This window comes from Trifolium pratense, linkage group LG4 (assembly GCF_020283565.1).
Source record: "Trifolium pratense cultivar HEN17-A07 linkage group LG4, ARS_RC_1.1, whole genome shotgun sequence".
Classification (NCBI taxonomy): domain Eukaryota; kingdom Viridiplantae; phylum Streptophyta; class Magnoliopsida; order Fabales; family Fabaceae; genus Trifolium; species Trifolium pratense.
In genome coordinates this window covers 27,778,117-27,793,309 of record NC_060062.1, presented here as the reverse complement: position 1 = coordinate 27,793,309, position 15,193 = coordinate 27,778,117, and the positions used below count along the sequence as shown (strand labels likewise).

Here is a 15,193-nt window from a genome sequence, read left to right as displayed (position 1 = left end):
ACCATACTTAGTAGTTTTATTGTTTTATTTTTATTTAGCATTCCTCTAAGAAGAAAAACATATAAAAATTAGTCCTAAATTGTTTTTTTTTATTTTCTTTTTCCATTCTTGTGTAGTGCAGTTGCTTCTAAAAGGTATTTTCTGGTTGTTTATGCAAGGTAGGAAAGCAGCAAGAGAACTTATCTTTGATCCTGAAATAGAGAAAACAGCTAAAGCAAACAGAAAAGCAGTTCGGTTAGCCCGAGAGGTTGCCCGGTTAACAGGTGTTGCACAAGAAAGTAGTGAACAAGTGGTTTCTAGTCCAGACACATCGGACAACGAAGCCAACATCATGGCTGGAAATCCACCACCGCCTCCACCAGTTGTGCCTGAAAGGACGTTAGGTGACTATGGCCAAAGAAACAACGGAGGGCTTGCCAATCTGGGTTTTCAACCTAGGAATCCCGTGTCTTTTGACATCAAGAATTCAGTGCTCAGCGCCCTTAAAGAAAATCAATACTCAGGGGCTGAAACACAGTGCCCAAATCTCCATCTTGAGCATTTCTATGAAGCATGTGATTACACAGATCCACCAGGTGTAACCGCATCGGATAAGAGGTTGAGGCTCTTTAAGTACTCTTTAACTGGAAGAGCAAAAGACTGGTTAGACACAATACCACCGAATACTATTAACACTTGGCAAGAGTTGGAGATGAAGTTTATGGATAGGTATTTTCCCATTCATAAGTACCTTGAAAGAAGGCAAGACATAACAAGCTTTGAACAAGGAGATTCTGAAACTCTATATGATGCATGGGAAAGATTCAAACTTTATCTGAAGAAATGTCCTAAGCATGGGCTTGATAATCATACCCAGATGCAGCACTTCACTCAAGGGTTGAGAGCTCAAACTAGAATGTTCTTGGATGCATCAGCAGGTGGGTCTTTGAAGAATAAGAATCAAACTCAAGCTAGAGAGTTGATTGAATCCATGGCTCAAAATGAATACCGAGTTCAAAATGATAGAGGTGCAAAGAAAAAGGGTGGTATGCTAGAGCTTGATACACAAACTGCTCTTCTAGCACAATCCACTTTGATGAATGCTCAAATGGCGGCTATGTTGAAACATTTCACCAACTCTTCCAATTCCCAATTGCAAGTAAGGGCAACTCAAGATTTGAAGTGTGATTTTTGTGGGCAAGGTCATGCCAATGGTGAATGTTTTCCTGAAGGTTCGGAGGAAGCTAAATATTTAGCTAATTTCAAGAGGAGCAATCCAAATCATGACCCGTATTCGAACACTTATAATCCGAGTTGGAGAGATCATCCAAATTTTGGTTGGGGAGGAAATCAAGGCTCTTCTCAATCTCAACAACAATCATCTTCACAAAGTTCTCAACAAAGGAAACCGTCTCAACTGGAAGATACTCTTTCTCAATTTATCAAGGTGACTCAAGGAAATTTTGAAGCAATGAAGATTAGCCAAGACCAAATGAAAGCTAACCAAGATATTGCTAACAAGAATCATGAAGCTTCGATTAAAAACCTTGAAAATCAAATGGGTCAATTGTCAAGACAATTCTCGGCTACTCAAAATAACGGCTTTGAAGGTTCTACAAAAGACAACCCAAGGAATGAAACATGCAAGGCGATCAACTTAAGAAGTAGAGTGGTTCCTTCACCGGAGGTCGAGATGAAGAAAAAAAGTGAGAAGAGTGAAGAGGGAGTGAAAGAAAAGAAAGAAAAAAAAATGAGAATGAGGGTGAAGTTGAAAAAGAATGTGGAGTAGAAAATGAGATTGAAGGTGAGATAGAAGAAGTAGTCGAAAATGAGAGAGAGAAAAAAATTCAAAAAGAGAGTGATGAGAAGTTAGTTGAAAAGAACCACACTTTGAAGAAAGATCAAAGCTTAGAAAAGAAGGATAGCAATAAAGGGGAAAACACTTCATTCCATGCCAAGTTGCCGTATCCGCGAAAGAAGAAGGCTACGGAGAAAGAGCACCAACACTTCAAAAATTTCATGAAAATGCTTCATAGTCTCCAAGCGAATATTCCTTTTGCAGAGGCTTTGGAACAAATGCCCATATATGCGAAATTTATGAAGGAGCTTTTGACAAAGAAGCGAAAACCTCTTGATGACGAGACGGTAGACATGACCGAAGAGTGTAGTGCAATAATTCAAAAGAAGCTTCCACAAAAGAAGAAGGATCCGGGAAGTTTCACCATTCCATGCTCTATTGGAAACTTACATGTTAGGAGAGCTTTATGTGACTTGGGTGCAAGCATCAATTTGATGCCCTTGTCTATGATGAAGCGCATCCCGGGTGCCGTGGCTAAACCGACAAAGATGCAACTATCTCTTGCCGACCGGTCAATTACCTATCCACATGGAATTTTACAAGATGTTTTGGTAAGATGTGCTGAATTTGTATTCCCGGCTGATTTCGTGATTCTAGATATGGAGGAGGACGCTGAAGTTCCTCTCTTGTTGGGAAGACCATTCTTAGCCACCGGAAGGGCGCTAATTGACGTTGAGATGGGTGAGCTCATGTTTCGTCTAGACAATGAACAAGTATGCTTCAAGGTGTTTGAAGCAACAAAGTTTTGTGGAGTGGTACCCGAATGTTTCAAGGTGGATGTGTTAGAGGATGTGGCAAAGGATGTGAGAGAAGAAGAATGGGATCATGAAATTGAACTTTTTCTTCAACAATTGGATGAGTGCCAAGTAGCGGAAACGCTAAAAGTGGAGGAGACATTGCTAGTGGAGGAAGAATTTGAGCCAAGTCCTCCGGGGTTGCAAGAACTTCCTCCTAATTGGAAGTATGTATTCTTGGGAGAAGATTCAAAGCAACCGGTCATACTTAGTAGCTTGCTTACTCCTTTGGAAGAAGATGACCTTGTTAAAGAATTGCAGAAGGATTATGACACTTCGGCTTGGAATTTAAATGGTATAATCCCTGCCTTTTGGTTGCACAAGGTGTATAAGGACGAAGAAGTCAATCCGGGTGTGGATGCTTGTAAAATTGTTATTCCTCCTTTGGAAGGTTTAGTAAAGAAAGAAGTGACGAAGCTAGTTGAAACCGTCATGATGAGTTTTAGGAAAAAGAGTGTGGATGATTCTAAGGAAGGTCCAAAAGGAGCACGAAAGAAGAAAAGAAAGAAGGGGAGGAATAAGAAGATAAAGTTCATTCGCCGTCCGATAATAGTGAAATCATTGCTTGTTGATCAGAATAATTCTCGGTTGAAGAAAGAGCAAAAGAGGAGTTGGGGTGAAACAAGTCTGAAATATCCTCCCTAATTTGAAGTCATGGACCGTCAAGCTATTGACGTTAAAAGAGCGCTGCTTGGGAGGCAACCCAAGGTTTTATTCACTAAACAATGTTTTTCTTTGTTTTGGTTTTGTGTTTTGCAGGTTCAAGAAGACAATGGAGGAGTTGGAGTATAGTGCATTCGAAAGCTGAAAAAAAAAAAAAAAAAAAAAAAAAGAATCAGGTTTTCAGATATTACCTTCTCCATGTGTACTTTTTGGCCTGCTTCGTGCGTTTATGTTGAAGTTGTTACTTGCTCTTTATTGGTCATGAATAAATACTTGTTTTATTTGTTGTTTTCCTTGAATGTCTTAGTCTTTTTGAAAACCTCACACTATTTGAAATTTGTTTGGCTACCATCTTAGATTCAAAATTGTTGACCAATTGCATGATATGAATGTGTGATATTTTTGAATGTTTCTGATGCATCATAGTGATAATTTAGGCAAAGCTTAGGGACTCTCACAAATATTGACCATAGTTTAATCCAGCAAAACCGTGAGATTTTGAGCCCAAACACTGATTTTTGTTGATTATGAGAATTCCACACTTAGCTATGTCTATAGAATTTGCGCATGTTCTCTTTAATTGATTTATAGTTGTGATGCACACACGAGGCAAGTTGTTTGGTACCTTGAGCCTGTTTTAGCCACCTTTATCATTGCTTATCCTTTGTTTAACCCCTTTGAGCTTAAAGAAAAAAATGTTTTGTTTGTTATCTAACCCAAGTTATCAAAATAATATATAAAAAAAAAAATGATTTTCTTGGAGAATTAGATACCTTTAGTGATTTTTGCACAATGCATGTCACTAAGTTTGGGGTTGCTTTTGGAATTAGCAACAACTTAAGTTTGGGGTGGGTATACTAGAGAACTAAAAAAAAAAAATACAAAATTATGAAAGAAAAATTCAAAAGTTCACCGAGAAAAGAAGTTCGAAAAGAAAAAAAAATAAAATAATCATGCATGGTGATCTTGAAAACAAAAAGAATTCCTTGAAAGAAAATTGTTCTCTAGTATCAATTCTTAAAAAGTAGGGTGGGGTGTTGTATTTATTCAATTTAGTGGTATCTAACTTCAAGTTTTTTTACTCACGTACCAGAAATGCCACCATCCACCTTATAACCAGGCCACGTTATAACCTATAAAAGTCCTCTAATGTGTGTGCTCATGACATGGTGATTGATTTTTGAGAATGTCTGCAAATTTATAGTAGTCTAGTTATGATGTGTTGATTGAGTGAATATTACCCTTAAACAGGAGAGTCAGTGAGGGTGTGAAGAGATTAAGTATGGTCAATCTTTGTTTGATGCTCTTTGTTTTGCCTAAATTTGAAACTGTGTGTATTTGAATCATGACGAAATTGATCGTTGAAATATTATGCAAATTGCGTCTAACTTGATTGGGTTTGAGTTTGTGTAGCCAAATGGATTGAGGTAGTGTTTTGTTTTCTTAGAGATTGAGATATTCCTTGAGGACAAGGAATGAAATAAGTTTGGGGTTGTGATGACTTCACGTCATTACTATGTTTTAACCACATTTTAGGGCATTTCTAGATAGCATTTAGTATGTTTTTATGCAAGAATAAAGAGGAAAAGAATCATGACAAGAATGCTCGGAACACAAGGATTTGAGGCCAAAAAGTGAAGGAATAGAAGTGTACTGCGCCTAGACCAAGAAAGCATCACGCGCCGCGCCCAGAAGCTGCTAGAAGTGTCTGTAGATTCTGTCAAGCTGGCGCGCCGCGCAGAAACGATGCTAGAATTGCCTGAGGATTCTGTCAGTCTGCGCGCAGCGCAGACGGGCTGGCGCGGGGCGCCGATACGCAGATTACACCATATATATACTTTTTCTGTTCAGAATTAGGGTTGAACAGTTTTGACGGCGACAGAGGCACTTTTGAGATCAAGTTCAGAGCACGAAATTCTTCATTGTTCTTCATTGTAATGAATTCTTTCACTCTAATTATTGTTATTTGTATGATTATGAGTAACTAAACTCTATGATTGGATCCTAGGGGATTCTAGTTATTATTGTCTTGAACCATGAATTTCATATGATGTTTTAATATAATTACGAAGTTAGTTTCATTCTATTATCTCTTGTTCTTAATGCTTTATACAACGTCGCGAATTGTATGATGATGATAATTGTTTGTTTACTAAGACATTAGAAACGAATTGATTGACCTAGAGATAATTGTACAATTAACTTATTCTTTAGACATATAGGTTTGTTAATTGTGAATTCAAGGATTAAAGGGAAACAAACCTCAATTGATTATAGGTCATCCTAAGACATTAGGGATTGATAATCAATTGAGAGGACTATGTACCAAGACATTGGATATAATTATTTATTTTAATCGAATCATGGAACTAAGTTTGTAATTTGTTAATACGCATGAGATATCCGAGACAATAGTGACCAGATGAACCGAAAAGGTCCAATCGCATTCGCATCTTGAAAGAAAACCTTATTTTCTTGTCATTTACTTTCTCAAGTCTGAAATCTGAACATTTCCCCCTATTTATTTTATTGCAAATTACTCTCGTATGATACCAATTTACTCCTATTTGATTCGGAACAATCCCTGTGGATACGATAATTATATACTTAATTTGATACTTCATCATCAAGTTTGGCGCGTATTTTTCTTCAATGAATCTTTTGACTTCCCTATATAAGGAGCCGAAGAAATGAAGAACGTTAAGTTAGTTTGTGAGAAGTCTCTTGTCATTGGACTTGAGCAATTAGAAGTCTTTTGCTGAGTGCTTGTGGATTGAAAAGTCTCTTGTCAAAAGAGTTTTGCGGTAGAAGTCTCTTGTAGGTATACTTGAACATTGGAAAGTCTCTTGCTTTTTGCTTAAGCATTTGTAATCTTTGTTTTTTCTTTTTTTATAAACCATTTATGATCTTTGTTATTAATTATTATAGTGAAACTCCTTTGGGATTGCATAAGGACTGAACTTACTCTAGATTTGTGTGAGGAACAAGTATAAAATTGTTTTGTGTGTCTCTTTCTTGCAACAATAGTTTTATTACTTACATATAAGATAATATATATATTTATTTGACTTATCTGACGTATATAATTAAGTTATTTATTTTATCATAAATTTTTTATTTATAAAATTTAAAGTATTACAAAATAATTCTTTTTTAAAAAAATAATTGTTTTATAAAAATAATTTTATCATTTAAATATAATTATATCTTATAACATTACTATCGTATCTACATCAAACATATGTTAGGATAATTGTTATTCTATTTATATCTTATCTTATCGTATTTTATATCTTATATCTTATAACATTATTATCGTATGTACACCAAATATATGTTTGGATAATTGTTATTTTATTAATATCTTATCTTATCATATTTTATATCTTATAACATTACTATCGTAACCAAATATATGTTAGAATAATTGTTATTCTATTTATATTTTATCGTATTTTATATATTATCTTATTGCTCTCGCCCACCAAAATGTCCTAAAAGTTACTACAAGCTTTCAATAATCATTAATCAATTATTGTTAAAAAAAAAAGTGATCTCAATCTCAACCAGAAAGTGATAAAAACAGAACCAAAAGATCCACCGAACCTTGTGTTTTTTCTATTCCTCACCCAGGATCCAACCTTGTCCAAAAACACCAACAAATTCATCTCTTTCCTCGTATAATCCGAATCTCCCTTTCTCATCATAATAATATAAGATCTCTCCGTGTGTCAAAAAATAAAAAATATAAGATCTCTCTCGATCTCTCCCATTTCCTTTCAATTTAGTAATCAAAATCTCTCATTGATTTTATCTTACAAAGTACCTTTCAATTTTATTTTCTATCTTCTATAATGGAAGCTGCGTTGGATCAAGCTACTAGTACATGTTCTCACTGGTAAAACACCTCAAATTCTATAAAATTTATTTGTTTTATTTTTTTAATCTATGTTATATATCTTGTTTTATGTGAAATTGGGATTATTTGTTTTGTATGTAGAACCATGTTAATTGTAATCTTAGGAACATGATTATGATTAAGATGATGATTTGTTATTTTTTTTGTTGGTTAATTGGTTTCAGTGATCGAGCTATCCCTATTGCAAATGTTGACTTGCATAATGCTCATTGCTCAAGGAACCTTCAAAAATGCAAAGTTTGTGGTGATATGGTTCCTAAAAAAAATGCTGAGGATCATTATTTAACCACTCATGCGCCGGTATGTCATGTTTGTGATGCTTTTACCCTTCTTTTTTCTTATTAATCGTTCGATTTTACAGAAATTAGTGACAGATGTATGAAGTTCATGTTACTATATATGGAACAAAATTCTAAATATTGAGTTCGTAGGTTTTACCCCGCACCACTAAATAATAATGTTAAGAAGTCTCACATCGGTTGCGAGATGGCCTGGATATGTGTTTATAAGTGAGGGCAATCCTCACCATACAAGCCGGTTTTGTAAGGATGAGTTAGGCCCAACTCAATTCTAAGAAATAATAAGGCTTAGTGCATGTTTGGATTCACTTTTGGAAGAGTCAAAAGTGATTCTTAAGATATAAAATTGATTTTGGTATGTTTAAGGATTCTTGATTTAGACATTTGGAATTGATTATAACTTGGTAGGATTCGTAGATCTTGCCTCCAAACGTGATTTTTACACTCAAATTCATTGTTCAACTCAGTTTCACGTGAATGTATCTAAACGACTAAACATAAACCATTTTACCTTAAAAACATTTAACTAAAATCAATTTTACAAAAGAAATTAAATCACGATCTATTTTGTCCCCCCCCCCCCCCCCCCCCCCCCCCCCCCGCCCTCCTCCTAGAACCAAACACACATAAATATGTCATTTTATTTTCTTTATAGTCCTTACAATTTTTTTGTTCAAAATGATTGCTGGAATTCTTTTTTATCTCGATTTCGATCCATGTTGTGTGGTTGCTAATGGTAACTATTAAGGATGTATTATCTCAGCACATAAGTGACCAATAAAATGGAGTTTGTGTGGGAGATGCTGTGGCCAAGGAGGAGTAGTGAGGCGGAGAATGAGATATTGTGAATGAGAGGTGGAAAACAAGGAAGCTGGAGAAGGGAGACACTCATTCTGGCAATTGGAGAAGAGAAGAAGTGGAATTAAGGGGGGACATATAAAGATCAGTTCAAATATTTTGTAGATGATTTAAAGATTGTACACGACAATGGTAAGGACCATACACCAGATTACACTTCTGGTAGTCACTTGAAGTGGCTTGGTATTAATGATTCTAATCATAGTGCTTTCACGGTGCCGAGGAGGATGATTCTAGTCACAAAAGAAACCTACCCTAGGATAGAAACCTACAACGGATCCCCAGCCTCCATGCACACGGTTCACACTGTAACCATCATACAGTATGTCGGGTATGGCTCATAGTTTATTAATAAGTGGGCAGCTAGTATTTAAAAACAAGTTGCACTCTGAAATCATAAGCTTGAAAAATAGTTACTTTAGCCGCACTGCAGTCGGAGAAATAGATACAATTAGACAAACTCTGTGATCAAATATCGCGTGCTCTCTGTTTGTGTTTTTCGTAAAATCCACTTGTATGTTAGTTTTCTAAACAAAATTGTGGACTTGTGTAGGTTTCCTGTTCATTGTGCAGTGAGACAATAGATCGTGATATCATAGATATCCATAAAGGTGAAAATTGCCCTAAAAGGATTGTCACTTGTGACTTCTGTGAATTCCCATTGCCAGCTGTTGACCTAGCTGAGCATCAGGTGGTGCTTATGAAGAGCTTTTGAGTTAGAAGATTTTATTGACATATTTGCTTTTGCACTAATTTCAGTTTGTAATTCATACCTTGCAGGAAGTATGCGGGAATCGAACAGAACTGTGTCACCTTTGTAACAAATATGTTAGACTTCGTGAAAGATACACTCATGAAGCTAGGTGCAATGGGATTCAAGATAGCGCTGTTGGCTCTTCAAGGTAACATATATCATCATGATCATTCACATTAACAAACTCTAATACATTTTTTTTTTCACCGGTAGACTATAGGTAAAATTGTTCATAGACCGAATCGTGCAATTCATCTATCATCATAGTGTGCGTATATATTTCTCATTAGCAATTATATATGCCTCCTAACAAAGTATTTCAATTTTGATTGTTACCAACCGTCCTGAGTTTAAGGGATGGTCGAGTATCCCAAATCCCAACTGTTATGTTGATATTTCCAGCGTAACATGTTGCTGCTGTTTTTTTTTTTACTATGTTGGCGCTGCTGTTGAATAGCGGCTCTAACACTGTTGAATAGAGAAATTTGAACAAATTGATATTGTTACCCGATATGCTATTTAGTACAAAATATTGTCAACTACGGCTATAGCGGTGCTATAGCACTGTTGTATAGCAAAATGTGAACAAACCACTATTTTTTGCGATCCGCAATTGACAACGCTGCATGTTGGTTACTATCCTGTATCCATGATATAATCCAATCATGAGCTTTTCATCTAACAATTCATGTTTTAAGGAACAGTGGTCGTTATCAAAACCTCTATGACCAAATGGTCATGATTTCTATGCTTGCTACCTCAATCTTCATAATTAAGTTGAATTTCAGCATATGTTAGAATGTATTTGTGCTTGTCCACACTTGAACTCCAAAGTGCTCTTGCATGATGTTGTGTATTAAAGAAGTAAAGCCAATATTGAATCTGTTATAACCTAATAGCTTCAAGTTTTAGGTGATTTAGTCCTTGACCACTTCATATAACAAGAAATTGAACCACTTAAAGCTATTCTTCTTGTTTTCTATGTTTTATATTGTGATATGATCATAACTATCTAGTGCAAAATTGAATTATATTAATACCGAAGAAGCCTCAAAACATAGGACAATGGTAGGGACAATGACTACGAAATGGAAACAAACTATGGACAGCAGTAAATTCCTTGCAACAATAGAAATGAAAGACTAAACCTATTTCCTGAGGAAGATAGGATTCTCCAGTAAGCCTTACCAACCTAATTACTCACCAAACGATTGCCTACCTATTCCTTAATTCCACCTTCTATATATCCTTCTCTCTCCAACCTCCTTGTGCCTTCCATTCTCCTCCTCCACCACTTTTTTCCTTTGCTTCCATGTGTTTCATCCTTTCATGCACCAACAGGCATAGTTTCGTAGGCCCACAAACATCTTCTCTTACTCCTTCGGTCTTCTTCGTCCCTCTCCTCTTATATACATGTATGTGTAATGGGCCTATCATATTGCTCTAGAAGAGTACTACCTCCGGTCCTTTTTAGGTTAATGGAATAATTAATGTATCTGGTCTATAATATACACCAGATACATCAAATATGCAATGAACCTAAAAAGTGAGTCGTTTCTTATAAAAAGGACCGGAAGAAGTATTTGATGTTTTTAGGTGAGTAGGTTATTGCCATTTATTTTTTTATAGAAGCATGTAGATGTAATTTATAAGCTTTCATTTTGCATGTGAATACTATTTAAGCTTATTTCACTTTTCAATTTCTTTGGTATGAATTGGTGAAAGAAAAGCAAGATAAAATAACAAATAACTCATACAAATTGCATTGATTAATCCATCTATTTCAAGATAAACCAGTTTTACATTGACATCTAAAGAGTATCCATTGCTTTGCCACATCGTCCCTTTTAACGCTTATGTTTTTGAGTTTTCTAATTTTAGAATTTTCTTGCATATCGTGTACAAAACAATTTATTTTTATCGTATTTCACATTATCACACAATGTTTTTCGCTTACATTGTAATTAAGTTATTTACTTATGTTTTGTTTGAAGGAATGTGAGGGAGGCTGAAAGAGACGAAGGTGTTCAACGAAGGCGGCCGCAGAACGAGTTCTCAACTAAACGTCTTCTTTTCTCGATAGCCATCACTGGTATTGCTGTTATACTTGGATCTATTTTCCTACAAAGGAAAGCAGATCCCAGTGAGATGCATTAGCAACAGAGAGGAAACATATTAGGTTCTTCTGCAAATCTACTTTAATCTGTATAATCCATTTGCTGCTTTCAGAAGTCTTATGAGATGTAACTTTTTCTAGTGTATTTTGTAACACGCCAGCATTGTCATCATTTATATATTTATATATGAATAAATAACAAATAACCATATATACATTATTGAAAACGACCAATATAGTTCTTCATTTGATGGAAAAAATATTATAGCAAATTTTTAGATATATATTAGAAAAAGTTGATAGTATATTTTATTTTACTTTTGTATATAGATATTCTTAAAATATCTTTTTGTATATTGGAGTATTATATACTCCTATATACTAATTTAAAATATAACTTGTATTTAAAAAAAAATTTTAACCCATCAACTTAGTTGTGTTGGCTTGAAAACTTGGAGTATGCTCATTTTAAGGTTTTAGGTTCGATTCCTTTTAGTATCAATTTTGTAAACTAGTCTATACAAAACAAAAGACTCTGGCTTTAAATCGAGTCCTACAAATGGACGTTGGGATTGGTTCCCTCGGTTTAATCGATCATAGACTAGATACCAAGTTTTCAAAAAATTAAAATTACAAAATAATTATAATATGTTATGAAATATAAGTAATAGTAATAATATATAAGTATAGAGGAGAGAAGAAGAGAAGAGAGAAAGAATAGAGATTGTATTATTCTCATCAAGGTGTGTGTTTACATGACAATACAAGTCCTATTTATAGGACAATATAATGGGCCAGTGGAATGAGCCAATGCTTAATGGACATCCACCAAATTATTCATAACACTCCCCCTTGGATGTCCATCGAGGATATGCCTCGTTAAAACCTTACTAGAGAAAACCCATTGGGAAAAAAATCCTAGTGAAGGAAAAAGAGTACATCATCCTTTATGTGTGAACTGCCTCATTAAAAACCTTATCAGGAAAACCCAGTGGGACAAAACCATGGTTAAGGGAAAAAGAGTGCAGGACACAGTTATATCTCCCCCTCATGAAGACAATTATATCTGAGACGAATAAGAACAATTAATCTTCAATATAGTTGATCAGAAGCTTTACTTGATGATGACTTTGTAGAAAGATTTGATTCTTCTTCTTTAATATAATCTTATCTGAATTAGCTGTTGATGCAGTATTATCTTCTTCAAATTTCTTGTATGTGTAGAATCACAAACTTCAACAAAACCACACTCTGAACTTTCTGAATGTAGTGTTAAAACTTCCACATAATCGGATGATATTGTTGTATCTCTAAGATACAAATTATATACTTGACTTTGTTCCAATATCTTTGAGTTTATTGATACCATCACATACATAATTAGCAAAATGCAAGAGTGTTCTCAATTGAACTAAAATATGGTCCTTCAAGACCAATTCAAGTAAGTGATCATTTTCTTGAGACATGAAATGATCTTTGTTCACTTCAAGTGACAATAAATTATATTTGTTAATATCAAATATATTTCATTTCAAACTTTTCTTTAATCAATAGATTTCAAGAACTCTTCGGGAGTTTATGTCATCATATAACAAATTCATTTCCAAAGTGGCTTATTCATTTCATTAAGTCATCTCTTCGATAGTTTGAAATGTATGTCTCGTGGAAATTAAATCCTTCATGGAGTTTTATATAATTCACGCTAACAAGTGACATATAAATATAGCGTAACACATTTTTCAAATAAATTGAATTTTCCATGTGTTAATAAACTTAATCAAGTAAGACTTAATCAAGTAAGAGAAGGATTTTGATTTCACTTCAGGTGAATATTTCTCTTCACATTCAATGGCAAACTTTTACCAATATGCTTGAATAAAAAAAATCAAGCTTTTAATGTTTGTATGTCAACATTTTCTATTCACACGAAAATTAATTTGTATCTATCATGTTTTACATCTTCAGGTGTATGGACTGCTGGTCCAAAAATCTTCACTTTGCAAAGTGACTTTAATTACGTAGCAATTGTGTTTTCACTTAGACGATCATTGTCTATAATTCTCAATAGAATTTAGTTCATGATCCTCATTAACTCTTTTCACAAATAGCGCTATATTATATATAAAAATATCATCAACGTTGACTTCTTTTCGGTTCCATCATATTCCATTCATGACATAATTCGTCAAGATCTCTTTATTATCATAAATTTCAGGTACCTGAGAAGTTCTTCTGGAACTTAAAACTCAATTATGTCAAATACTCTTTTAAAGTTTTCATATCCTCACTTGGGTCATCTTTTTTTTTTTAGCTCCTTTTCTTATTTGAGGATTTTTAACGTTGGAACCGACTGATCTACCACACTTCAGGGTGGTTAATACTGATTTGCAAAATAAGATTGTCCAACAGGGACATCCATTTTGTTTGGAGCATTAGCAGCTAATAGTTGATTTCATAAATTTTGCAAATGATTTATATTTTGAATATTTGATTCAAACTATGAGGATCAATGTGAGATAATAACATTAATTTATTTCAAGTGATTCATTTGAACTTTTGGTTCATATTTTTCAGCTGCCTATTCTTCCCCCTAATATTGGGAAAATTAATTCATCACTTGAAAATCAGCCTACAGGGCTGTAAATAATTCTCCAATTTTTGGCTCAAGATGATTTATAATAGATGAAGATTCATATCAAATACATTTTCCCAATATTCTTTAAGAACCGTTTAAATGCATTCTATTGGAGCAATTGCACATACACAACACATCCAAAAATGCTTATATGGGAATCATGTTTATAAACAAAGTTCAAATTGTAAATTAGGGGAGAACTTATAATAACTAGTTGGCTTGATGCGAATTAGTATCTCAATATACATGTTTGAATGTTCCCAAAATATAAATTAGAAGTTATGATCTCATAAGTATCAGTCATGTAATTACTTTAGACGTCTAAAGAATGGATCTTCTAGTCCATTTTTTTGTATGATCATATTCTATTTGATATCGATTTTAATTGACATACGATACTTATCAAATATTTTCTAAGAATTTAGAAAATGAGATCTTAGCAAAACTATTTGAGAAAACAAACTCACAAACTTCTGGTTGTGAGTAAACATGCATGTGACCAATTTAGTTGATGCATCAATTCAAGTCACAAAATATCTAAATGGTCAAAAATCTCAAATTATCAATTTCTTTTGGGAATTAGTAACCGATAAAAATTATTAGAATGAAGGAACTTCAGGCCCTTCAATATATATTTATAGTCTTTTTTTTCGCATCATAATAAATCCGGGATGACCCAACCGGTATTGCAAACAATAAATTTAATATGATTTGTAAACTTCTGGTTTACAATAATTTGTGCTTCAATTGCATTATTATATATAAAAGTGTAGTATAAACTTCTGGTTTATAACTTTTTCATTACACTTAATTTATCCAAAATATGTGTGGTAATATATAGAGATATTCAGCATCTCTTCATTTTTTGTTTCCATATTGATATTCATATATGAATGAAAGAAGATTATACTTATGCAATCAATTGGGACTATTGTCATTTATGTACGTTTAAAAACGTTTCATCATATTAGCGAGTGAGTGCCTTTACCAATCATTGGTACATTTATATAAATGAGCTCCAAGCAAACTTCAGGTTGCCACTCGAATTTTTCCTTACAAATGAAGCCAATAAATTTTGATGACTTTACAAGTCATCTCAAATAGCCACAAATCAACGGTAAACCAATGTATAATAATAAAAAAAAACTCTTATAATAAATCAATGTAAGGATAATTTAATACTCAATTGTCTTAATAATTCCTCAAAATAATAATTTCAATAACAGTTTGCAAGTGAGCATTCAAATAACAACAAGACAATATAAAATTTACAAAATATTTACAAATATTCACATAAATAACATTTGGTGTAATAATT

At 33.9% G+C, this 15,193-nt stretch overlaps 1 protein-coding gene and 1 non-coding gene across 2 annotated transcripts; one reads left to right on the top strand and one right to left on the bottom strand.

Annotated features, from left to right (window-relative positions):
- Window positions 1-735: 735 nt before the first annotated feature.
- LOC123882524 lies at window positions 736-841 on the bottom strand. Its single transcript, XR_006799852.1, has one exon. It is a non-coding gene; the product is annotated as a small nucleolar RNA R71 (small nucleolar RNA).
- A 5,931-nt stretch (window positions 842-6,772) lies between these two features.
- Window positions 6,773-11,451, top strand: LOC123920153 (TRAF-type zinc finger domain-containing protein 1-like). Its single transcript, XM_045972335.1, has 5 exons — window positions 6,773-7,192; window positions 7,378-7,513; window positions 8,924-9,061; window positions 9,151-9,272; window positions 11,119-11,451. Exons 1-5 carry the CDS (start codon window positions 7,149-7,151, stop codon window positions 11,279-11,281), a joined length of 603 nt encoding a protein of 200 aa, XP_045828291.1. The 5' UTR covers window positions 6,773-7,148; the 3' UTR covers window positions 11,282-11,451.
- Window positions 11,452-15,193: the final 3,742 nt, after the last annotated feature.